This window comes from Pleuronectes platessa, chromosome 20, assembly GCF_947347685.1.
Source record: "Pleuronectes platessa chromosome 20, fPlePla1.1, whole genome shotgun sequence".
NCBI classification, from domain to species: Eukaryota; Metazoa; Chordata; class Actinopteri; order Pleuronectiformes; family Pleuronectidae; genus Pleuronectes; species Pleuronectes platessa.
Window position 1 is genome coordinate 14,957,157 of NC_070645.1, and position 22,934 is coordinate 14,980,090.

The 22,934-nt window shown below is 42.8% G+C and overlaps 3 protein-coding genes across 4 annotated transcripts in view; 2 read left to right on the forward strand and 1 right to left on the reverse strand.

Moving 5' to 3' along the window:
* Positions 1 to 206: 206 nt before the first annotated feature.
* u2surp (U2 snRNP-associated SURP domain containing) lies at positions 207 to 9,227 on the forward strand. Its single transcript, XM_053412686.1, has 26 exons — positions 207 to 298; positions 1,128 to 1,226; positions 1,349 to 1,460; positions 1,543 to 1,667; positions 1,759 to 1,829; positions 2,060 to 2,148; positions 2,299 to 2,334; positions 2,437 to 2,519; positions 2,687 to 2,852; positions 2,947 to 3,158; positions 3,559 to 3,602; positions 5,101 to 5,205; positions 5,297 to 5,363; positions 5,489 to 5,652; positions 5,758 to 5,920; positions 6,053 to 6,132; positions 6,240 to 6,327; positions 6,440 to 6,577; positions 6,673 to 6,862; positions 6,981 to 7,061; positions 7,209 to 7,260; positions 7,365 to 7,512; positions 7,623 to 7,733; positions 7,831 to 7,958; positions 8,091 to 8,267; positions 8,713 to 9,227. Exons 1-26 carry the CDS (start codon positions 254 to 256, stop codon positions 8,849 to 8,851), a joined length of 2,913 nt encoding a protein of 970 aa, XP_053268661.1. The 5' UTR covers positions 207 to 253; the 3' UTR covers positions 8,852 to 9,227.
* The window catches only part of LOC128425847 (nephrocystin-3), a 29,795-nt gene continuing 15,208 nt past the window's right edge, over positions 8,348 to 22,934 (reverse strand). Inside the window, exons 35-46 of one of the 2 annotated variants that reach the window (XM_053412679.1) lie at positions 22,703 to 22,814; positions 22,409 to 22,486; positions 21,920 to 22,058; positions 21,473 to 21,580; positions 20,204 to 20,302; positions 11,382 to 11,451; positions 10,773 to 10,858; positions 10,625 to 10,696; positions 10,269 to 10,423; positions 10,027 to 10,143; positions 9,712 to 9,821; positions 8,348 to 9,509 (exon numbers count right to left, since the gene is read on the reverse strand). In XM_053412679.1, coding sequence (XP_053268654.1) covers positions 9,395 to 9,509; positions 9,712 to 9,821; positions 10,027 to 10,143; positions 10,269 to 10,423; positions 10,625 to 10,696; positions 10,773 to 10,858; positions 11,382 to 11,451; positions 20,204 to 20,302; positions 21,473 to 21,580; positions 21,920 to 22,058; positions 22,409 to 22,486; positions 22,703 to 22,814 — 1,261 coding nt within the window. In that variant the 3' untranslated portion in view covers positions 8,348 to 9,394. The remainder of the gene's footprint in view (positions 9,510 to 9,711; positions 9,822 to 10,026; positions 10,144 to 10,268; positions 10,424 to 10,624; positions 10,697 to 10,772; positions 10,859 to 11,381; positions 11,452 to 20,203; positions 20,303 to 21,472; positions 21,581 to 21,919; positions 22,059 to 22,408; positions 22,487 to 22,702; positions 22,815 to 22,934) is intronic. The other variant, XM_053412678.1, reaches the window with a different exon arrangement.
* On the forward strand, positions 13,457 to 17,330 carry ackr4b (atypical chemokine receptor 4b). Its single transcript, XM_053412685.1, has 2 exons — positions 13,457 to 13,671; positions 15,429 to 17,330. Exon 2 carries the CDS (start codon positions 15,443 to 15,445, stop codon positions 16,547 to 16,549), a length of 1,107 nt encoding a protein of 368 aa, XP_053268660.1. The 5' UTR covers positions 13,457 to 13,671; positions 15,429 to 15,442; the 3' UTR covers positions 16,550 to 17,330.

Sequence of the window (22,934 nt, forward strand, 5' to 3'; positions counted from 1 at the left end):
ATAATAATAATAATAATAATAATAATATAGCACTTTACAAAATCCATGGGTATAAAATAGCAGAAACGCCACCAAAAAAAAAAAATCAATAAACGTCCCAACACACTTATTTGTATGTAAAGTAATTCACCATTGAAATTAGGAGGAAATAAATTCTGCCATCGTGGCCTCGGTGATCCACTGCGACGCCTGCATTGTCACATTCCCCCGTTTCTTCTAATCGACGATCGATTTCGCTCCAGTTCCAAAAAAGATGGCGGACCGAACGCCTGGCGGCTCTCAGAAAGCTAGCGCTAAGGTAAATTCACCGTTTGCACTCGCGTCAGCTAGGTTTCATTCACCGCAGTGGAAAACTGCATAAACACTTGTGTGCGGGAACGACCTCGACCGTTCATTTATTTGTAACGTACAAGAGAAGACGGGTGAGAATGTGCGCAGCGTTGTTAGCGACCTAGCGACGAGCTAACGCTAACCGCTAGCTCCCACGGCCACACTGGCTAATGTAGCTCAGCTAAGCTAAGCTAAGGTTTTATAAGCAGGGCCAGTCGGGGCTAGTTAGACCAGAACTAAATATCGCCGGTGCCGTAATATGCTTGATGTCGACACGGATAAACACCAGAACAAAGTGAAGTGGACGCGTGTTTGAATTGATGGACATTTAAATGAAGGTCTGTGAACCCGGGCCTTCAGCCTGTAGCTCCTTGTTGTAGTCGTCCGACGTGTTGGGTCGGTGTCTCTGCAGCTACAGACACCGACTTGTCGGGCCTCTGGCTAATTGGGCTCGTCTGTCGCCACCTCCCACGTTATGTGTTTAGAAATCCTCCGTAAACACAACTGTCGAGAATGTCCGTCAAATGTTGTGCGATCACACAACCGAGCAGACGTGAGTCGTCCACTTTGTGTTACTCACGGTCGCTCGGCGGTGGCAGATCACCCGCGAAACTTACAACCTGTCATCGCTGTCACCGAAGCCACCTGATTCATTGTATTGATTAACAACAACTGTGGGGGGGTAGTGGCCATTTTGTAATTGCGTTGATGTGTGGCACGAACCAATCACATTTCTGCCCAGGAGTCCGCCATGAAAAGCTACTTGGAGGTCAACTGCACTTTGTTTACATGTGCAGGCGCTGCTCGAGAGCAAACTGAAGTCCTTCAGCATTGGCAAGATGGCAGTGGCCAAGAGGACGCTGAGCAAGAAGGAGCAGGATGAATTAAAGAAGAAGGTAAGTGGGCGCTTCCCTTTTTGAGAATGTGGTCTTTATCACCTGTGATAGTATGAAAAACAAGTCAGATGCTTCTAAATAATTGACCAATGTATGTTTTTAACACTTGTTTCCGTTTCCAGAAGGATGAGCTGCAAGCGGCGGAGATTTACGAGGAGTTTCTTGCCGCTTTTGAAGGAGGGGACGGCAAAGTCAAGGCCTTTGTCCGCGGTGGTATCGCAAATGCAACGAAAGGTACGACAATTAATCTATTATGGATAACGTTACATAATAATTTGCAGTGAAATTGACAAAAAATACCACTTTGTCCTTGCAGAAGAAGAAGATACTGATGAGAAGAAAGGGAAGTTGTACAAGCCCAAGTCTCGTTTTGACGCTCAACCAAAAAGCTTCTTGCCCTTGGATACCCCAACTCAGTTTATATCAGTAGACAAAAGAACTGTAAGTGCTATCATAGTCTCTCTTGTTATGGATGTAACAAGTAATTCTTTGTTGTTACTGTGCTGATAATATTTCCACGTCTGTGTTACAGCCTGTAAAGAAGAGTACTGAAAAGGAGAAGAAGAAGAGCAACTTGGAACTTTTCAAAGAAGAACTGAAGCAGTAAGCTTTTATTTTTTAAACTGAATTTAATCTTTTGTAATTTCAATTGTATTAAACTGGCAGGGACTAATGGTTCTGTTGTTATGGTACATGGAAAAGTAAATAAACGCTTACCTTATTCGCTTGTCTAGCTCATTCTGACCTGCCTGCTGCTTTAACAAGTGAATTTCCCTGATGTGTGGATCAATAAATTTCGATAAAATCTAAACTATATTGTGTCATTCCTGCAGAATACAAGAGGAACGGGACGAAAGACACAAGCTGAAGGGGCGTGTGAGCCGCTTCGAGCCTCTCGCGGGCGCTGAAGGAAGACGCTCATGTAAGTCTTTATAATCTGCATAACTGTGGCAACTATACTAACTTGGCCCGCAATGGCCCTTTCCTGCTCACCCTACTTATACTCCCCCGTCACCCCCTGATCTACCCTTGCCCTGAAACAAAATTTATACTGCTTTTCTGCTTCTTTTAGCGGATGGTTCTTCAAGAAGAAACCGTCCGTCCAGTGGTAATTTTGACTTAATACAGTGACTGTGAATATCTTGCTAAGAAACCTTTTTGTCCTGTCCGACAGCGGTAGGAAAGACTTCTTTCTTATCTCTCTCTACAGTTCTGGACGATTGTGCGCCAGGGTCCCACGACGTCGGAGACCCGTCCACTACCAACTTGTATCTTGGAAACATCAATCCACAGGTGAATTTGTAGTCAGGGATATAAAGAGAGATGCGCACTGATTTGAACCTATTCATTTACCAATGGGGTGACTACATGGAAATGTGTTTCTTATGGTTTTGCAAATATTTACCAAGTGTCCATTTGAGATGTTCTAATTTCCTCTGTTTATGGTTAATGTTTTGTAGATGAATGAGGAGATGCTGTGTCAAGAGTTTGGCAGATATGGCCCGCTGGCCAGTGTGAAGATCATGTGGCCGAGGACGGACGAAGAAAGGGCTCGGGAGAGGAACTGTGGCTTTGTGGCCTTCATGAACAGGAGGGATGCTGAGCGAGCACTCAAGAACCTCAACGGTATAGAGCTGTAGTTCTTTTAATAGTTAACAATTAGATTACCTACCCGTGTTCTCCCCAATCCCCCTAACATATCTTTTTACTGCAATTACAGGAAAGATGATAATGAACTTTGAGATGAAATTAGGGTGGGGCAAAGGTGTGCCCATTCCACCCCATCCCATTTACATCCCTCCTTCCATGATGGAGCACACACTCCCACCACCTCCCTCCGGCCTTCCCTTCAACGCACAGCCCCGGGAGAGGTTAAAGAACCCCAGTTCTACCATGCTTCCTCCACCCAAAAACAAGGAGGAGTTTGAGAAGGTAACTTAGCATGTCAGCCTAGGGGTTTCTCAGGGGTTAGAGCAGTGTTTTCATAATTCTGCGGGAAGGAGTTTAGCCTTTTATTCTGAGCAGTCAGTACAGGTATTGATCTTAGTTTCTGTTAGTGATAGATTTATGTCTTGTTCACCAAATTGAATTAGCTGCACTATATATTCAAAGTGTGCATATGATGAAATGTTAGTGTGTGGAAAAGTGATATAGAGAGGTGTTTATGGTTAGAGAAGTGTCTCAGGTGTTTGGCCTTTAGTAAAACTGACAGCAGAAAAGGAAAGTTCATGTCGTTTTGCACTTTTAAATGCATTTTTTATATTTTTCACCTGTTGCCTTTATAACAATACTCACATTCTATGTTTATTATCTGATGTGACTTCATATACAGACTCTGTCGCAAGCCATAGTCAAAGTGGTTATCCCAACAGAAAGGTACATGTTTTTCTTTTTTTAAATTGGTTAACAAACTTAGACCAAACAAACATCCCATAATGAAGCCAAACGTTTGATCAGTTGATCACTGCATGCTACAGGGGGCTGGTCAGTGTGGCTGAGCAATGGTTGAGGCATTTGTACATCGTCTTCATATTAGCACTTAGAATAATACTGACTGAAAGGTTTGTTGTGTATTTCGCTCTTTCACCACCATCACCATCATTCATGATTCCCTTTTAAAATATGAAGCCACTCATCATTAAAGAGCGTACTTAATATGCTGTTAAGAGAGAGACCCTGACTCTCGTCCATCACAGCTCCACCCCATACATCAACATTTACTTGTGTTGCTCTACTTTAGTGACATGGTGTCTGCCACATACATAGCCTTCTGACGCTAGACCTGTAGCTGTGTTAAACCTGCTCTCTGACCATTGCTCAATCAGACCGTCTGCCCCCTTGGCCTCTGTCACCCTATCAGGAGCTCAGTAAATCTGGCCCCTGCCAACCAATCCAAACCTTGCCAGCATTAGTTTCTCCATGACCTTTGACATTGGCCTTGGTGAGCAGCACAAGTTGAACTGTCTGCGGCAGCGAGGGACCTGAAAAGCATCATGGGATGGATTGGGAAAGTATACTGAGTTTTACCCTGCCATTGGTACGATCGGCTCCAATACAAGTAAATGTGATCTGTGTTGTCAAATGAAAGACACCCTTTGTCTCGTTGGCCACTTTAGGCTAATTATATGCAGCCTGCAGCACAAGTTTCCACATCAGAACTGTAGTGATCCCATTTGCACTGTATCCAGGCATTACCAACTGCACCAGTAGATAACATGTTAAGCCTGTTGAGGCCAACAGTCCTACATGGCTATTTTGTATTAGTCTGGAGATGAGTCGGAAGTGAAAGGCACTTAATTGACAAGATGATTTAACCGTGTCTTGTCAGTGTCTCGCGCAAGTTCATCAGCTTCATTCGTTCCCCATTCAGTTGAAATTTAGATCTAGAATGCGTCCGGGCAGTGCACTGTGGCCTTAAAGAGCACAGGCATGAACTTCAGTTCATACACAAGTTAGACACATATTCTGTCACCTGATTTGTTGATGTTAAAGATTTTCTGTCATTAGTTGTAATTTTATAAGTTTTGTTGTACATTGGCCCAGAGGCTTAATTGCACTTAATTTATGCCGGTAAGATGACACTCTGACAGTTTTCCGTGTATTCATATATTTTATATGTAATTGTTGTGTATTTGGCACATATTATATGTAATAGCAAGAATCAACCTGGTCTTGCACTGTAAACCAAGTGTACTTGACAGCAGCAGCTACGTCCTGCAGTAGTTTATTATGGAACAGGCATCACGTCTTAGATAAGACTGTTTTGAGTGTCAATCCACCGAGCATAAATTAATCTTTGACAGGCAGACTTTTTTTTGTGGCCACCAGTCAGTCCAGTCTGAATCTGTTTGCTTTAACTGTGTTTTTCTTGTAGGAATTTGCTCTCTCTCATCCACCGAATGATCGAGTTTGTGGTGCGTGAAGGCCCAATGTTTGAAGCCATGATCATGAACAGAGAAATCAACAATGCCATGTACAGGTAAGGGATACTGCACATCAGGAATTTATTGATTATCGTTATAGCGGTTAAAATGCAGAGTTATGATGCCTTTACTTTGTTATTCCTCCAGGTTCCTTTTCGAGAACCAAAGCCCGGCACACGTGTACTACAGATGGAAGCTGTACTCCATACTACAGGTTTGATTTCTATGTTAAATTAATGTTTCAGTTCAGCACAAAATGTCAGTGCAGCACAGATGGAAGAACAAATCATAGTCCTGCAGGTTTTTATTTTGATATTTACTGTAAAATGTGGCTTTCAGGGTGAAGCACCAGCCAAATGGCGAACAGATGACTTCAGGATGTTTAAAAATGGTTCTTTCTGGCATCCACCTCCTCTTAATCCATACCTCCATGGTCCTTACGATGATGGGGAGGAAGAAGAGGATGATGAGGACGGCGTCAGGAAAGGCAGCTTGAAAGAAGAGTAAGACTCATAATGTTATATATATGTGAAACTGAGTAATCGTATTTTATTTGACTGTTGTGTTCCAATCTGCTGTTACTGATCACTTGTCATCCCTCTCTGCAGCGAGCGGGACAAACTAGAGGAGATGCTCCGTGCTATGACTCCCAGGAGAGGAGACATCGCAGAGGCCATGCTGTTTTGTCTCAATCGCGCTGAAGCTGCTGAGGAGATCGTGGAGTGTGTCACCGAGTCTCTCTCCATCCTCAAGACCCCTCTTCCCAAGAAGGCAAGTCACAACACAGAGCTCTGCTGCAAAAAGAAGGCCAATATCTGCAGTGAATGTCAAATACTGTGGAAGACTGCTGCCTAAAATGTTTTGATATTAAATTAATTTGTATTTTTCTCTTTAACATTTCAGATTGCAAGGTTATATCTTGTTTCTGATGTGCTGTATAACTCTTCTGCCAAAGTAGCCAATGCCTCATACTACAGAAAATAGTAAGTTGTTTAATACATTTTATTATTTTAAATGTATATTAACATTAAGGTGTTTAAGTCAAGAGTCGTTTCTAATTGATAAACAACACTTTCCCTTCTCTCAACAGTTTTGAGACAAAACTCTCCCAGATTTTCTCAGACCTCAATTCAACATACAAATCAATACAGGGCCACCTTCAGAGCGAGAACTTTAAGGTACCAAATGTCATTCACATCTTATTCAGTAAACTTACCATGTTTGATAATCTACATAATAAGAGCCTCAGGTCACTCAATCATCTTTGTCTTGTTTCCTTCTTCGTGGCAGCAACGAGTAATGTCGTGTTTCCGGGCCTGGGAGGACTGGGCCGTGTATCCCGACCCGTTCCTCATCAAGCTGCAGAACATCTTTCTGGGTCTAGTTAATCTCACGGTAGAGAAGGAACCACCTTGCGTCATTGTGGAGGTACGATATGTCTCAATAAAATCACCACTGCAGTGCTTAATGAAAACCAATCCCATCAAGTACCAACAAAAATCTAAAAGTCTTCTCTGTCCCAGGTGGAGCCACCAGAGGACATCGATGGGGCTCCGATAGGCGAGTATGTAGATGGGAGTCCACTGGAGGATGTGGACGGAGTGCCAATTGACGGAGGGGCCATTGACGGGGCACCTATTGATGGAGCCCCCCTGGATGACCTGGATGGAGTTCCTATCAAGCCCATGGAAGAAGACATAGATGGAATACCTTGTGAGTGGCTGCTCTAACCTTTTTATATTGGTGGTGATGAGGATCTCAGTTTTAAGCTTTGTACCGTTTGCACCTCTTGAACTGTGACAGTGACAAGTTTATTTTCTTGGTTTTGTAGTCGATCAATGTAAAGAAGCGGCCTTCAAGGTGGCACCTTCTAAGTGGGAGGCAGTGGACGAGTCGGAGTTATCATCTCAAGGTGAGACCTTTAGGTGGCAAATTATTCAGCTGTAATGTAAGAAAACGTCGCACCTAAATTATATTGTCTGTATAGAATGATTGTCATGCATGTGAAGCTGCATTTACCACGGTGCTGTTACCTAATCACCTCCTTTCTCTTACTCAGCTGTGACGACCTCCAAATGGGAGGCGCTGGAGCAGCCAGAGCAAACAAAAAAGTGAGTCGTGTTTGTGCACTTTGCAGATAACGATCTCTTACACTACATTTCCTTTGGTGCGCTCATGTGACTATAACCCTGATAAATTGTTTTCAACTCTGAAGAAACGAGGAGGACAGTGATGAAGACGTGCGGAGCCCTCGCTCAGACGAACATCAGAGCTTCTCCAATCCCACGAGAGATGATTCAGATACTAAGACCAAGATATCTGAAATGAATGAGGAGAAACGCACCAAGCTCAGAGAGATCGAGGTACTTTACAACCTCTGCAAGCCTCCATTCATCTGACGGCACATATTCTGTGTTTTGTATTCACAAGGAATAGTTTTGACCCTTTTCTTTTCTTCGTGGTTTTTATAAAGGTTAAGGTCGTGAAGTTCCAGGATGAGCTGGAGTTCGGGAAAAGGCCAAAGAAGTCGGGTCAGAGTATTCAGGAGCAGGTGGAGCATTACAGGGAGAAACTATTACAAAAGGTACTGAAATAAACCCTGCTAATGTAACCAGAGAGGATACTTAATACAGAAAAGAATATCTCAAATGAGGTTAATATATTGTTTGTCTTTACTAAAGGAAAAAGAAAAGGAGAAACTTGAGCGGGAAAAAGAGCGGGAGAAGAAAGAGAAGGAGAAAGCCGATGCTCGGTTGAAAGACTTGAAGAAGGAAAAAGAGAAGGAGGACACGCCAACCAGGAAAGAGAGGTGAGAGCCGTTAAGTGCAAAGTAGTTTCAGCTTCATCCACTGGTAAAGTTGTTCTATTGTTTTAATCTGCGCTTCATTAAATCTTTGGATTGGTCCCTATCTGACAGACACACGTCCTCTGTGGTTGACAGGAAGCGGCGCCACAGTGGCTCCCCCAGCCCGACACGGAGCAGCAGCCGACGGGGGCGCTCCTCCTCGCCTCGCTCGGAAAGATCCGAACGTTCCGACCGCTCGTTCCCTAAAGACACAACCTCCCGCTCCACCCACAAAGACTCCCCCCGAACCAGCAGCAAAAAGTCCTCCAAGAGGTAAGAGAAGAAATCCAACATTACTACGACAGATTATTATCAGGGCCATGGTGAGGACAAATAAAGTGTGAGATTGAGAATAAAGTTGTAATTTTAAGAAGACAAAGTTTTATTGGAAGTAAATTGGAATAGGATCCAAATTCTTGAACCAATCAAATTATTTCTTGAGAAACTGTTTCATGCAGATGTAACAGTTTCTTGCACAATGATATTGAATATTAAGTTATTTCTGAAACTTGTTTTAAAGTATAACTTCCACTTTCCTCATTTTCTCTCAGACTCTTAATATTTTGGATTTGTTCTAAATCTATTCTCAATCTCCTTTGAGTGGCTTTAATGTCATATTTTAAAGCTTGATGCTGGTTTGTACCTGACTGTAAACAGTAACTACAGTGGTGTTTGTGGGGTATTGATGTAATCGAAGTATCTGTGTCTGTCCCACCAGATCTCCTTCATTACCGCGCACACCCAAACGATCCCGGCGGTCGCGCTCCAAGACGCCCAAGAAATCAACTAAGAAGTCCCGCTCCAAATCCCGGTCTCCTCACAGGTCTCACAAAAAATCAAAGAAGAGCAAACACTGACATCTTTTAGTTTTTCTTTTTCTTTCTGGAACCTCTCCTCCTCTCCTCTCTGCGCCGTGTTGTATAAAAGATTGAGTGATTTGGCAGCGGAAGATCTCTGCCCAGATGTTAATGTATAGAAAATGAAGAGCGCAGGCTGCTGCATGGGTTGCCATCTGGTGTATCAAATGGATGGGGGCCATTGCTGTTTTATATTGTACAAAAAAATACTGTGCTTGTGTGTCCTGATTCCCATCCGCCTCCCAGTGGAATTCATCCATGTGGTAGACCACTCCCATACCGAGTGTGACGACAATAGTCTTACAATAATGCTGTCATTTTCTGTTTTTGTAGTTCACATTAAAAATAATTCCTAATAAACCAGTTTCATTTTTAATCAAGTTTCATGTTTTGACAATCAGAAAATGTTTCTTAAATTTACATTTAGTGCATTTTGGCTATATTACATATTTCACATGAGTTATTGGAATCTTTTTTTTAAAGGCAGCATTTGGTTAAGGCAAAAATTGTTCTGACAAACATCAGGCTGGTGTGATCATTACTTCACAGTTTGGCCTGAGTCTTCTTCAGCTGATCCCTCAGCTCCAGGTGAGCGATGGAGGAGAGATGAACCTCATCAGGTCCGTCAGCGATGCGCAGAGTCCGCACGTAGGAATACCTGAGCAAGAATATCAGCATCAGGAAGATTCATTTGAGCGTCTAAAAGATAAATCTTAAAACGTATTGGATACATTTAGACAGCTCTTAATTATGGTAAAATTCATTTAAAGCTACTGTCTCTGATTATCCCTCATCTGTCTTTCTTGAACTGGATCTTAAATATCATTCATTGTGGCCTTTATGTAAAATATAATACTCACATCTGTGCCAGTGGGAAGTCTCCAGACACACCAGCGCCTCCGTAAACCTGGATCGCACAGTCCACCACCTTACAGGCCATTCTGGCTGCTGCCACCTTGATCATAGCAATCTAAGGAGCAGAAAATGAAAGGGGAAATAACGGAGCTAAATTTGCATTATTAAGTCACAGCATCACATCTGACTGAACAGTATAAATCTGTTAAATCAATCGACCATGTTTTCTCACTGCAAAAACAAGTTTGCTATCATCTTAGCATGTACTTTAAAAGTATATAATACCTTGTAAGATGTGTATGTAGGATTACCAGCCTTACCTGTTTGCGGGCAGCCCGACTTCCCACTGTATCCAGTGCCTGTGCAGCATGTAGAGTCAGCAGACGTGTTTGTTCAATCATGAGACGACACTCTGCGATCCAGTGAGCAACGACTTCCTGGACAGAGAGAACACACAGACACTTTCCTCAAGTTGTATCTAAAACTCTTCACCACTAGGGGTCATCAGTGGGAAAGTGCTCAGCCTGCTTCCACAGGAATCTCAGAGGGGATGATCCCTTACATGTTGGTACAGCTTCTTTCCAAACGTTTGTCTGGTGGCCGCTCGCTGGCAGAGCAGCTCCAGAGCAAACTCTGCCAGGCCGACCGCTCTCATACAGTGGTGCAGTCTGCCCGGTCCCAGACGGCCCTGAGCAATCTCAAACCCCCTCCCTTCTCCTGAGAATGAGAACACAGGGGGCGGGGGGGGACAGCAGAGACACGTTAGGGATAATGTTTCCGCCCTGGTGACCTCATGAACATAATCGTTAAGATCACTTTATGTCCAAACACAATAAAGATAAGGTTTCATATCTGTGGCTTTACAGGGGACGTGTGCTTCTTGAGAAGGAAACAGACCACGCAGCAGTGAGGTCTCACCCAGAATCATGTTGCAGGCAGGGACACGCACGTTTTCAAAGTGCACTTCGAAGTGGCCTCCGTGGACGGCATCTGAGCACCGACACAAGAGGAAAGTTTGAAGAATGTTTGAATGGTAAAAATACAAACTAAACAGTATGAAACCCACCGTCCTGTCCGAACACAGTGAGAGGTCGGACTTGTTTTACACCGGGTGTGTCCATGGGCACGAGGATCATGCTGTGTTGGCCGTGCCTGAGAAACACATTCATAACAAAAAGGGAACGAACACTATTTAATCCTCAATAACTATTCTACTAGTTCATGCTGCTCAAATTAATGGTGAGAATCTACAACCGGACTTATTTCACACGCTCTTTTCCAAACGGTTGGGTGTGTCTGAACGTGAAGGTGTGGTTGAATAAATTACTCCCCATTAACATCTTCAACACATGTAGCTGATGAGCTTTTGGATAAAGATCAGTCCGCCACAAGCGTCAACAAGATTTGATTTAATGCCTCGTGATACATCAATCATTTGGCAGGGTGGTTTAAAATGCAAGTGCATGCTGGGAAGTGCACTCCGTCCCTGAGTAGAGTCCACCTCCATTACAATAGTAATATAACAGAGGGAGGTTAACGGGTGAGAAGTGCAAAGGTTTCGCAAACAAGTAGCACAGCAGCATTTCAATGGAAAACAATAAAAAAAAAACAGAAGACGGGAAAAAGTGTCTCAAACACCAGAGGAGGGAAACAAACATGAAACTGCTCCTCTGACCTGCTGCCAACATCTGGAGAAGGGCCCCTGCACATCACGATGGCCACTTTGCATTGAGGATTTCCAGCACCTGCAGGGAACAGACAGAAACACTGAGGTTAATTTGTGTTCCAGTCTCCTCGATGTTGGGATTCGACAAACAACAGGGACAAACAACTTTTCACAGTTTGAGTTTGTCCTTAAACTTCCCGAGACCGGAGTGTGCGGTCGGAAACTGAGAGGCTGTGACAGATTGACGGCATCGCAGCCACAGGTTCATATTTTCACCCGTAGTAACTCTCAGTTTGTCATTTAAGAGATTTTCTTTGTTGGAGAGAAGTTGAAACTATGAGTTGTACCTGGTAAACATAATTCAAAAACGTACAAACACTGTCCAGAGCTCCCACTAGAGGGCGAGGTCATACAGACACACAGCAGTATTAATCAACTTTACAAGGTGTTAGACAGAGCAGATGCAGAGGAAGTGATGAAATGAATAACCAGATGATATTATTACGAAGGAGAGCACACACCTCCGCCGAGACCGAGCCCCCTTATGACACCACATTTAAATGCACTAGATACAGATTAGTGTTTGGATCCTGCATAAAATGTTCATTCATTCTCATTCTCATAAATATCCGCCATTTATATGGCGACGCCTGCGAGCTAGTTCTGGCAGGCAACTCGAGCTGCGCTGCGCCAATCACGTGACATACATCATGTGACATACATCATGTGATATACCTCAATCTCCACAACCATCTATAATACACACCCACCTTATCAGGTGGTCTATTTAACCAGAGAGACATTTCCCATCAACCCCTCTTGCTCGCACTGCTGCTGCAGTATGGCTACCTGTTGCTACAGTCCCTACACCACCCCAGCATTCACCTATAGGCCCAGCATCCACCTGTAGGCTCCAACGGGGGGTTACAAGTATTTGCTCATCACTCCCATCATTCCTGTGTAATCATATGGGGGAGTGATTAAGTTGGAGCCTAGACGCCAAACACTAAATCTGTTGTAATAAATATATTACATGATCAAACGTGAGTTGTCTGACAGAACTCACAATGTTCAAGAAAGTTAATAAAAATTTCGAACACAACATCCTTCCATCGAGTTTCATTGTAATCTGTCCGGTAGTTTTTGTGTAATCCTGCTTACAAACAAACAAACAAACAAACAAACAAACGGACAGGGGTGAAAACATAACCTCCCCGTGGATGCAATAAACTTTAATAACAGTCTATTCAGAAAAGATCTTGGTTCCCTAAGGCCCAGTTGAGGTGACCAATGATCTGCCTTCCTGTTTATATTCCTGTTCCAAGTGAAAAACACCTGTCCCCTGAGGACAGGACATATGGACGCCAGACAGCTACAGATGAGACATTTGATTATTTCCAGTCAAAGCTCATGAGACATAAGAACACAGTGGTTTTTAAACTCTCTGTGATCGCGGTTCGGGTTACGGTGCCTTCATTGTGGCAAAACAACATTTTCTCCACACCCAACTCCACCCAGAGTTCACGCACCATATACAAAAGCCTGTTTGGTTTTCCTTGTTAATTTAGTTTCCCTGTTAATTCCGCGGTGAGGTGACTCGACAGCCGTGTCCATACACGACTTATCACCACCGGAATGAAAAGCAGTAATTCATCTTCCTTTGAACGTGACATCCAAATATTTAGATTCTATGATGTTGAAGTTGTAAGAAAGTGTTTATGTCAGGATCGTGTGTAAAATGATATATGACGTGTAAACTGACGTCTCTTTACTTTACTAAAAAGGTTTTGTTTTATTTAAAAGGTTTTATACATCTAGTTCTAAATCAAAGTATTTTAATCTTTATACAGAAACATGCAGAGACGAGTGCAACATCTCTGAGGAAACTGAAATTGTATTGAAAAGAAGAACAAGCTAGAAAACTAAAATACTTAAACATTTCAAGGTAAAAGTAAAATAGAGTGATTTAGTCAGATGCAGATGTGAGTCAGGCTGGTAAACACCGAGCTGAACATTTCCCGCAAACCACACAATAAGTTCTGTAACTGGGACAAACTGCGGCGACCAGGAGACTCCCTGTGTGACATCACGAGTGGGAACCAGCGAGAGAGCAGAGCTACGTGGTGAGGAGCGTGTCGACAGCAGAGGGAGGCGGGACGGGGCCGAGAGGCAAAGGGATCAGTCACTTCAGTCCTGCAGGAAACACAGCTTTTCTCCTCAGGACTCATTACAACTGTTTGTGATTCTGAAAAACTAAACGGATTCTTAACAATCAACTTCACTAAGCAACTGACAGGAGGTAAGAACATCTCCCTACATTCCTGTTTTCTTAAAATACTTTATTATTTCAATAACAAAAACAAGCCAAACTCTGACTAGAAGAACAAACAGAAATCTTGAATCCACAATCTTTACCAGACGTGTATTAAACAAATAGAATGTTTTAACTATGTTGTTTGATTTCTGCATTTACATGGAAATGTATTGTAACTTGTGAAGTCAACGGTTCCCTTCGGTGCTAGAACAACAGTCAAAGTCCAGGATATTTTATGAGGTTATTATAACCACAGTGAGGTAATGATAACAAGCTAAACTGAGCCTGATGCATTTGTTTTGAGTGGTTTTGTTTTTATCTCATCACAGTTTCACTCTTGGTTTTCTGATCAGCAACCAAAGTCAATCGTTATCACTATAGTCTCTGTTGCTTTAGGTTAAAACTCTACTGTCAGAATAAAATGACTCTTTAACATTTTGATGTTGTATAATTTAAACGTAAATAAAAATGGTCACAACTAATAAATCTCATTTTATTACGATGTAAAAAGTGTGTTTAGATTTATATTGTTTGCAAAGTAGGATTACCTTTCCAATTATCCTCACATTCATCTTATAACTAAATATTAATTTACATTTGTCTATTTCATTTAATTTGTGAAGACCAAATAACAGAAAAAACAGCAACACAAACGTATTAACCCATTCCTCCTCTTGCATATGATGTGCAGCTGTTGACAGCAGGAGAATACTTGACATTTCTGTGTTCCCATGAACATCTGTTCCAAAATTCCTGCTCCTCCCATTTCGGAGATAATGACTCATTATGTAACGAATCTGGAAACGTTTCATAAAAATGACAAACTGTCATCTTTGTAATTAACACGTTTTAACAAAACATTTGTGAGATGCAAAATACACTGGTTTTTGGCCATGATTTATATCATCCGTCAATTTTGCTGTTGGATTTCTCAGTTTCCTACAAATGTCACGTGAATAGTAATAACATCTTCATGACCTAAAGTATTAACTTCTATTTAGTTGGATTGTGTTGTTTCCTCAAGGTTTTAATATATTGTTTTCCAAAGAGAATTATCTCTTTTGATCAGAGACAAGAGTCAACTTGTTCACACACACACACACACACACACAGCTCAGTATTTAGTGGTCCTCAGCAGACATAACATATGGAGCAAACAACTGTGAGGGTTTGTTAACAATACAATGAGTCTAGATGCCTGTGGCACCAGTAAAAAGCAACATCCTGGGATTTGAATCTGTTGAGAGACCTCGGTTACACCCGCGTGTCGTCCTCATCTCTCCTCCCACATAGTTCCTGTCATTCCTCAGCTCTTGACGCTCTCCTATGGGCCAAATGCCGATAATCACTCAAACAGAGGAACTTGGAGCTGCGGACATTGATCACGGTATCCAACAAAATTAACACTATCTGAATTCAAAGGGTAATTAGAGGATCGGTGGGTCCTCTTGTCTGCTTGTCATCCCTCAGAGCTGTTTTCACTGGGGTTATTCAAGCCAACACACATGGCTTAGGCCATTAGGGAAGCCACGCAGGAGAGATTCCTCTGATGCACCAAACAGAAACAACCTCTCTGTCCTGTTGCAGAGGAGCTCACGGTGATTTGATCTCGTTCTGTGACACAACACAATAGGCTGATTATTTGTTTCATAGTGTGAATCACAGCATGAGGAATTAAAAAAGAGCAAAGTGAAATGTTCTCAAATTTGAAAGTAAAAGGTACCTTCTTTTCCCCCGTACAGAAAAAAACAAAACAATGGAAAATGTCTCTTATCACGAGGACGAGGACTTCAACGACACCTATGATTACGATTATGAACACAGTGTCTGCGACAAAGAGACGGTGCGCTCCTTTGCCAGATACTACCTCCCAATCGTCTATGCCCTGGCTCTGGTGGTCGGTCTGGCCGGGAACACCCTGGTCGTGGTGGTCTACACATCGAAGCTGAGACTACGAACCCTGACAGATGTGTGCATCCTTAACCTCGCCATTTCCGACCTGCTGCTCCTCCTCACCCTCCCCTTCTGGGCCGCTGATGCTGTTCATGGCTGGCAGTTGGGTTCGGCAGCCTGCAAGATCACCTCCTTCCTCTACAGTGCCAACTTCAGCTGTGGGATGCTGCTGCTGGCGTGTATCAGTGTGGATCGCTACCGCGCAATAACCCAAAGTCCGTCAGGCAGGACTGGGACAGGTGCCCGGCTAAGGAGACAATGGCTCCTGGTGTGTGTGGTGTTGTGGGCTGTGGCCAGCTTTCTCGGCCTTCCCGAACTTATCTTCTCCAAAGTGAAACACTCTCACAACCGGATGGCCTGCACAGCCGTCTATCCCCATGGCATGGCCAGACCAGCAAAGGCGGCCTTGGAGCTGCTGGAGGTGACACTTAGATTCGTACTGCCTTTCTTGGTCATGGTGGTTTGCTACTGCTCGGTGGGCCGGATCCTGAGCCGGGCGGCCGGGGTGCGCAGAGACCGGAAGTGGCGCACCCTGCGGGTCCTGCTGGCTGTGGTGGCCGTGTTCCTGCTCACCCAGCTGCCCTACAACGTGGTCAAACTGTGCCGGGCGATGGACGTCATCTACATTGTGACCGACTGCGATGTCAGCAAGGCCCTGGACCATGCTCTCCAAGTGACAGAGAGCCTGGCACTGACCCACGCCTGCATCAACCCTCTCCTCTACGCCTTCCTCGGCTCCTCCTTCAGGGTTCACGTCCTCAAGACCGCCAAGCACCTCGGACAGAGGCTTAAGAGAACCACAAGACGCGTGAGAGAGGAGCCGGCTGTGGAGATTTCACTCAACACGTGCAATCCAATGCAATCCCAGTCTGGTTCAGAGGACCAAGACACAAGCACCTTCACTATTTAAAGCAACACTATGTTATTTTACTGAGCAACAGCGCCCCCTGCAGCCACACAGGGTGATAGCCCGAGCAATTAAGGGGTTTTCATGTCGAGAAAAAACAAAGCCTATCAATCTATTGAGTGCGCACTGAACTGAAACACAGCCATGATCCTTTGCTTCCTGAACCTGAAGAGCTGCTGCTGTAAAAATTCCACCAATCTCTGTTGAAAATTATTGATATTTGAAAAGTTTTCTCGCTGATTATTGGTAATAAACTCTGTTTTTAAAGACTTCTAAGTCTTTTTGAACGACCTAGAGTTCAGCATTACTCTTGAACTGATTCTGATCATTTAAGCAGTTGCTATCAGTCAGTACAACACTTCTTACAGGAGATCAAACCAACTCACTTACGTTACAGAGAACAGATAGTCAGAGTGAGCAGTGGGAACGAAAGCGGCACTCATCTCTGCCAGTGATCCACCAAACTGATTTTGAAGATGCTATTTGAAAGGTAAAGAAAAGTTGTACAGTGCTGCTTCTACTCATGACACATATATTTTCCTGTAAACACCTGTTGTATCCTTGTATATATGTTTGCACATCCTTTTTTATCATGTAAACTAGACACAATTAACAATGTACATTAATTATTAGTGTAATGAATATATATATAAAAGCATTGGGTGTACTGTATATGCTGAGCAACGAAGCAAAAATATTTTCTACAAATAAAGTTTTTATTAAATAAAGCAAAGATTATCTGTGTCATCTACATCTGTTAGAATTAAACTTTAAACAAATCCAATTCAACACAACAGTCTGTGCCTCTGTCCGTACAACCATCTGCATCCCATTGATCCCATTGATCCCATCCGATGGCTTTGTGTTGGGCTGGGACTTGACTGTACAGTTGTCGACCCATTGATTTAAAAAACAAAACAGATTTGGCGAATGAAGCCAGAGCAGCAAACAGCACGGGCGTGTGGCTCTCTTCAATTTCGAAGATGTTGAATAATGCATTTAAAATAAAGCTTGAGTGCATCTCATTGGTCGATCTATGTAATGACTAAACATTTCATACAGCAACACAATTGAGACTCTAATCTTTTCCCCTTTGGATCACCTCCATGTGACATTAGACTCAAGCAAACACTAACACCGCAGATCCACTGTGGGCTCATAGTGTTTGATGCTAACAGTGTTCAAACCTGTTTACACTGGAAGGGGATCATCTATATTCCTGACTCGCTCTTAACAAGCTTGAGACATAACAGTTTTCTTTGTATAGCATTCTTTCTGATTGCTTTCGGCGTCTGACAAATGAATGCACTGTAATTTGCAGTACCTGGAACTTCTGCTCCTTCCACTGTAATGCCTCCCAGTTTGGATCTGTGGGAGCTCGACACCGTGCCATAAACACACCAGGTGTGTCTTCTTACTGACACAAAAGGTGAGGCTGAGTTTGTAATAGTTTCTTTGGTATTAACGGTATCAAGTTTCATCTGACAAAGCAAACAAGGAATTTCTTGTGTGACCCAATTTAGTCATTAATCAACAAGCCATCACAGGCTGTACCTGTACACCAACACAAACGCCATACTCAAAACAGCAAACTTTAAATCAAAGTTGCAACTTTACAATATAACATATAATCTTAATTGTTATATTTAGCAATTTGAACTATGCCTGACGAAAGCCAAAGTTATAAAGACCTGCATGATGATTCCTGCCTACAATGTTGAACATGTGGGCATCGTCTGTGCTTCTGTCTGTAAATACAAGTGCCTACGGCTGAGAGATTACTGGTCTGGGAATAATTGCAGCACATTATCCGGCCCATGGGACAGTCCCACTGCTTCCACACCACCGAGCACAGGACCTCCCGCCCCGGTGCTCAGAGTTTAGCAGAAACAATTCTACACAGAAGGGAAAGCAAAGAAGAAAACTGCAGACTGTGGTAGAGTGGGAAGAGTGTCGCCAAGTAATTTTCCAGAAAGTTTAGGCTAAAGCAGGAGATTAGTTGTACAAAGAAATCTAGTACGACCTAATGTGGGTACTGCTGTGTAATTATCAAAATGACTGAAAGAGTGTATACACCCGAAAGGAGCTCAGTTGTGTTCATACCTCTGCCAAGGCCCCACAGTCCCCTTATGAAACCAGATTTAAACTCTATATATTACATCCCGGATTTTTAGTTCTTGTATAATCTCATTTACAATCAAACAAACAGACAGGGGTGAAAATATAATCTGCAGCCGAGAAGTCTTTACTTTGTTTTTCTCTACGGCAACAGCTCTGTACAAACAGATCCACAGATCCTCCTTCAGGGGGACACGATGCGCCGGCTGCCAAGCGCCTTGGACGGCGTGTAGGGAAACACCACTGACACGTCAGTGAGGAACATCTGATAGCTCGAAGGAATGCTTTACCATAGCAAAACGTAATCTCCAACACAATCCTACAGATTCTTAGTTTTGCTTTTGCTTTTGCTGGAACGTGAGGCTGAATTAAGTGTCAAGACAAGACCGTCCCATTTCCTCTCCTGCAGAATACAGTTTGACAGAAGAGCAGCCACAGGTCACAGTGAGGAGGAAACATTCCTTCCTAACAGAGAGATGTATTCATAGTGGCAGGGGACATTCACGAAACCCCAGTAGATTAGCTTTCTACTCCAGGAAATATCACTTGAGAGAATAAGGAGAATTGTTCAGAATAGAGACGTACAGCATGACTCACACAGAATCTCAAAGTGGAAATTTGGTTCATTTTCCGTAAAAAGATATCTGGGCTGAAAAAAAAATAAAAACCCAACAACAAAAACAACAGACCACTGTTTTCCATTAAACTGGAAGTCAAAAGCTCGGGCCAGATGTGTGTGAGAGGAAACATCTGGAATATCTTTCAACTCAAAGTGTCTGGAGAGGTGGGCGATGAAATGTCAAAATACTTCCACGAGCTTTTGGATATTTTAATGATGTCAGTAAAACCCTAAACATTTTAGGGCAGCTCTTCCAAATCCAACTGTTTTGTTTTAGTAATTTTAACAAGACCCAATGGACCAATCAAATTTATAGAGACGCTCAGCAAAGACTTTACAATTTAAATCCAAAGAATACTGACGCACACGTTTGAGAAAAACTTAATGAATGTGTGCATGCAGATGTTTTGCTGTTTGATGGTTTTATTTTGACTTAAAATCACATTAACATTTATCTGAAGTCCTTTTTTAAAATCCTAAATCACAAACAAAGAGCGATCAGTAACTGCACGTGGTCTTTTACTCACAGGTCTGACACGAACTTTCCAAGAATTCCACAGATCCAAGAGTTTGTAAAGTTATTAAGAAAGTTGTTTATGTGTTCTGACTCATCTGCACTTTGGATGACCATATGTCAGCAGGGTGGGTCAGCATTTAACTTTGGTACAGAAACATCTTGGTTTAAATATAAACCCAACCCTTTCCCTGAACATAATGGTCCTCTCTGATTTACTCTTTGAAAAACATTCTCTTGTTTGCTCACAAAATGGTTTAAAGTAAATCAAGACAGACATAAAGAGTGCTTTTTTATTTGTCTTAAGCTCCCTCCTGGTATGTTTGGACCGAAATGGACGGGGAAAAAAATCTGCATTCTTGGTGTTGTACAGATTCTTTATTCGTTATAATAGAAACAGACTTACCACTGCTCCACCATTTCTTGCCGTTGATGACGTAGTGGTCCTCATCCCTTTGGACAGTGCACTCCATGTTGGTTGCGTCACTGGAGGCCACATCGGGCTCTGGGGACGACATGACAGGTCAGGTTTAAACTCACAAAATACCAAATCCTGCACCAAGTACAACAAACAATTAGACTCTAACAATATCCAGACTGCAGAAAAGTGCTTCGTGTTGAATCTTTTCCCAAAATCTAAATTTTGGATTCCAGCTTTAACCACATCCAGAGAGTCGGATATAAATAGAGGAGAAACACTACATCTTCATACCTCAACTGTACCGCAGATGAGTCTTAACAACGTCAGACTCGGACATTGTTTATCAGCACAAGTTGGAGGTGCCTCTCCTCGCAGTGTAACAAACCAAACAAACTGCAGACAAAAAAAATTCCCCAAGCGCTACTAATCTCCATGTGTGTTTATGAAAACCGCAGGGAGGTTCACACCCACTGCAATCACCTCTGGCATGCCGCTTTTTCCAGGCTGAGTGGAAACCAAATTGGAGGAAAAACAGGGAGAAATACTCACTGTGAGGGTTTGTTGTTTGATAATTCGAACAAGACTACTTACAGTCGGTAGAAAACATGCCGGGTGAAACCTCATCAACCCCTTCTTTGACAGGAAACCACAACACATGCTTTGAAAACTAAACTTTAGCAGTGCCAAGTAACTGGGCAAGGAATGGGTTCTGATGGGTACAGACAAATTCTACCATGTTGCATCCTTAACATTCATTTTGGTTTTGATAGGTACAGGATGACAGTTTTCTAAAAGATGCCTTAAGTCTACAACAGGTACATAATTTCTTAAATATTCTTAAGCTTTGAACTTAACTTCCATATCTCTACTAATTCTACTGTGTTGCAGCCCTAATAAACTTATTTCAATAAAAAAAACATGTCCCTACTCAACAGTTATGTCCCAACCTCCCTCACACAACTGTATTTAATAACCGGGCTTCAGGGTGTAACACAGCACTTGGTTGACTGTGCTGAGGAACAAATGACTTAATGCTGTCCTCTGATAGTGTACTGGAGACAGTGCCAATTGAAATGGACCTCTGCTGCTTCTCATTATCATCGGTTCTGAAAATGCCCCTGCAGATAAAGCCGGTTCTCTGGGATCTGTGTCCATAAATGTCAATTCACAGGCCAGAAAGGAAAAACACCACGACCCCACAACACAAGGCTCTCATCTTGAAATGACGCAGATGTACACAGTCATGGAAAATACCTGTCATACAGAAACAGGAGCGGATCTCTCCTCTGAGCAGAGGCTCCAGCCATCTCCTTTTCTGCTCATCACTGCCAAACATGTGCAGCACCTCCATGTTTCCTGTGTCTGTGGAGAAACACAACACGCCATCTTATCGTAAATGAAGGCATTCATTTGAAAACGAAATGCTCTCCAAGGTCTTTAAAACACAAGTGTAACTCATTAAAGACATTTGTATTGAATAATTAGATTTTTATGTTTGCAGATGAGTAGAAACATGTTTTTGTTCTCGAGTTGACATGTTGAGTTTAACCTCATGTTATCCAGAGCATGAGAAAACACACATGATCTATGCTGTGTATACAAACAGCAAGGTTGTCTTGTATGTACAGTCGTGTGACAGACAACTATATTGACCATGGCCTCTGAATGATCATGAATCTGTCTACATGTAGGATGTTTCACCAGGAGCTTGGCAGTTAAAGACTTCGGGGGCAAAGAGGCAACGTCCAGTTTCCTCTGCGATGTAGGCATAGTCCAGCTGACTGAGGCCGCTGACCGCCGGCAGGAATAGGTTCCATAGCCCCGCCTCCCGCGCTTTCACCTGTAGAATGAAAAGGGAACAGATACGTGCTATCACAGAGTCTCTGCGTGCACAGGCTGAACGCCTCAGTTAAAGTACACGTTAGTAATGACAAGTTCAAACATAAGGAACAGATCATTAATTAAGAACCAGTGCTTTTGTTTAATTTAAACTGGCAATGATAGATGATGGCGTGTGTATGACTCAGAAGGGAGGTGCAGTGTTTATACAAAATCAATGTTGCCCTAATTCGGCTGCTTTGATACTAGACTACTGCACTGCTTTTTTCATATATTGATAATATTTATGCAAGGCGTCTGTGGAAAAACAATTAAAGATAAATAAGGATGTGACAATATATCCTGAAATACCTTTAGATCTTCTATTGTTTGGGGAGTGTGCCACCTCTGGGAGGACTGAGCGTGTTTGGAATAGTACTCTGCAACTTCCTGTGAGGAAAAAAGTTAACCAGTAGATAGGTAAAATAAGAACAGTAATCTTAACCTTTTCTTTCACAAATAAAAGCAAAAAAGATCTGCAAAGACATCACGACACTAAGAACACGGTGATGCCAATGATTCTGTTCTCCGTGTTCTGACAAACTCATGTCCAATATCGATCATCCTATCAGACAAGTGTCTCTTCGAATCTTAGGAGGCACTGACCTCCTGAGCAGGAAGCACGAATTGTGTCATGAAGTCTTTGACTTGCTGGAGAACAGCCTGACCTCTAGCCGTCTGCAGGAAAAGCCGGTTTTCTGTCGGTCCTGTGAGAGACCTGGCAATAAACACACCTCACACATTCAAAAGACATGAGGGAACACAGGAAGCAGCAGCTGGACACCAAATTCCTTTGGCTGGCTTGAGTTTACTCAGCAGGTGGAATCAATCTGTACTC

What these genes read in the sequence shown, in the direction of transcription:
- u2surp (XM_053412686.1), top strand. Translation starts at nt 254, where the DNA reads ATGGCGGACCGAACGCCTGGCGGCTCTCAGAAAGCTAGCGCTAAG. An exon ending in AAGAAACCGTCCGTCCAGTG is followed by an intron (nt 2,335 to 2,436) that starts GTAATTTTGACT and finishes CTCTCTCTACAG; the next exon opens with TTCTGGACGATTGTGCGCCA. An exon ending in ACGCCAACCAGGAAAGAGAG is followed by an intron (nt 7,959 to 8,090) that starts GTGAGAGCCGTT and finishes TGTGGTTGACAG; the next exon opens with GAAGCGGCGCCACAGTGGCT.
- ackr4b (XM_053412685.1), top strand. Translation starts at nt 15,443, where the DNA reads ATGGAAAATGTCTCTTATCACGAGGACGAGGACTTCAACGACACCTAT.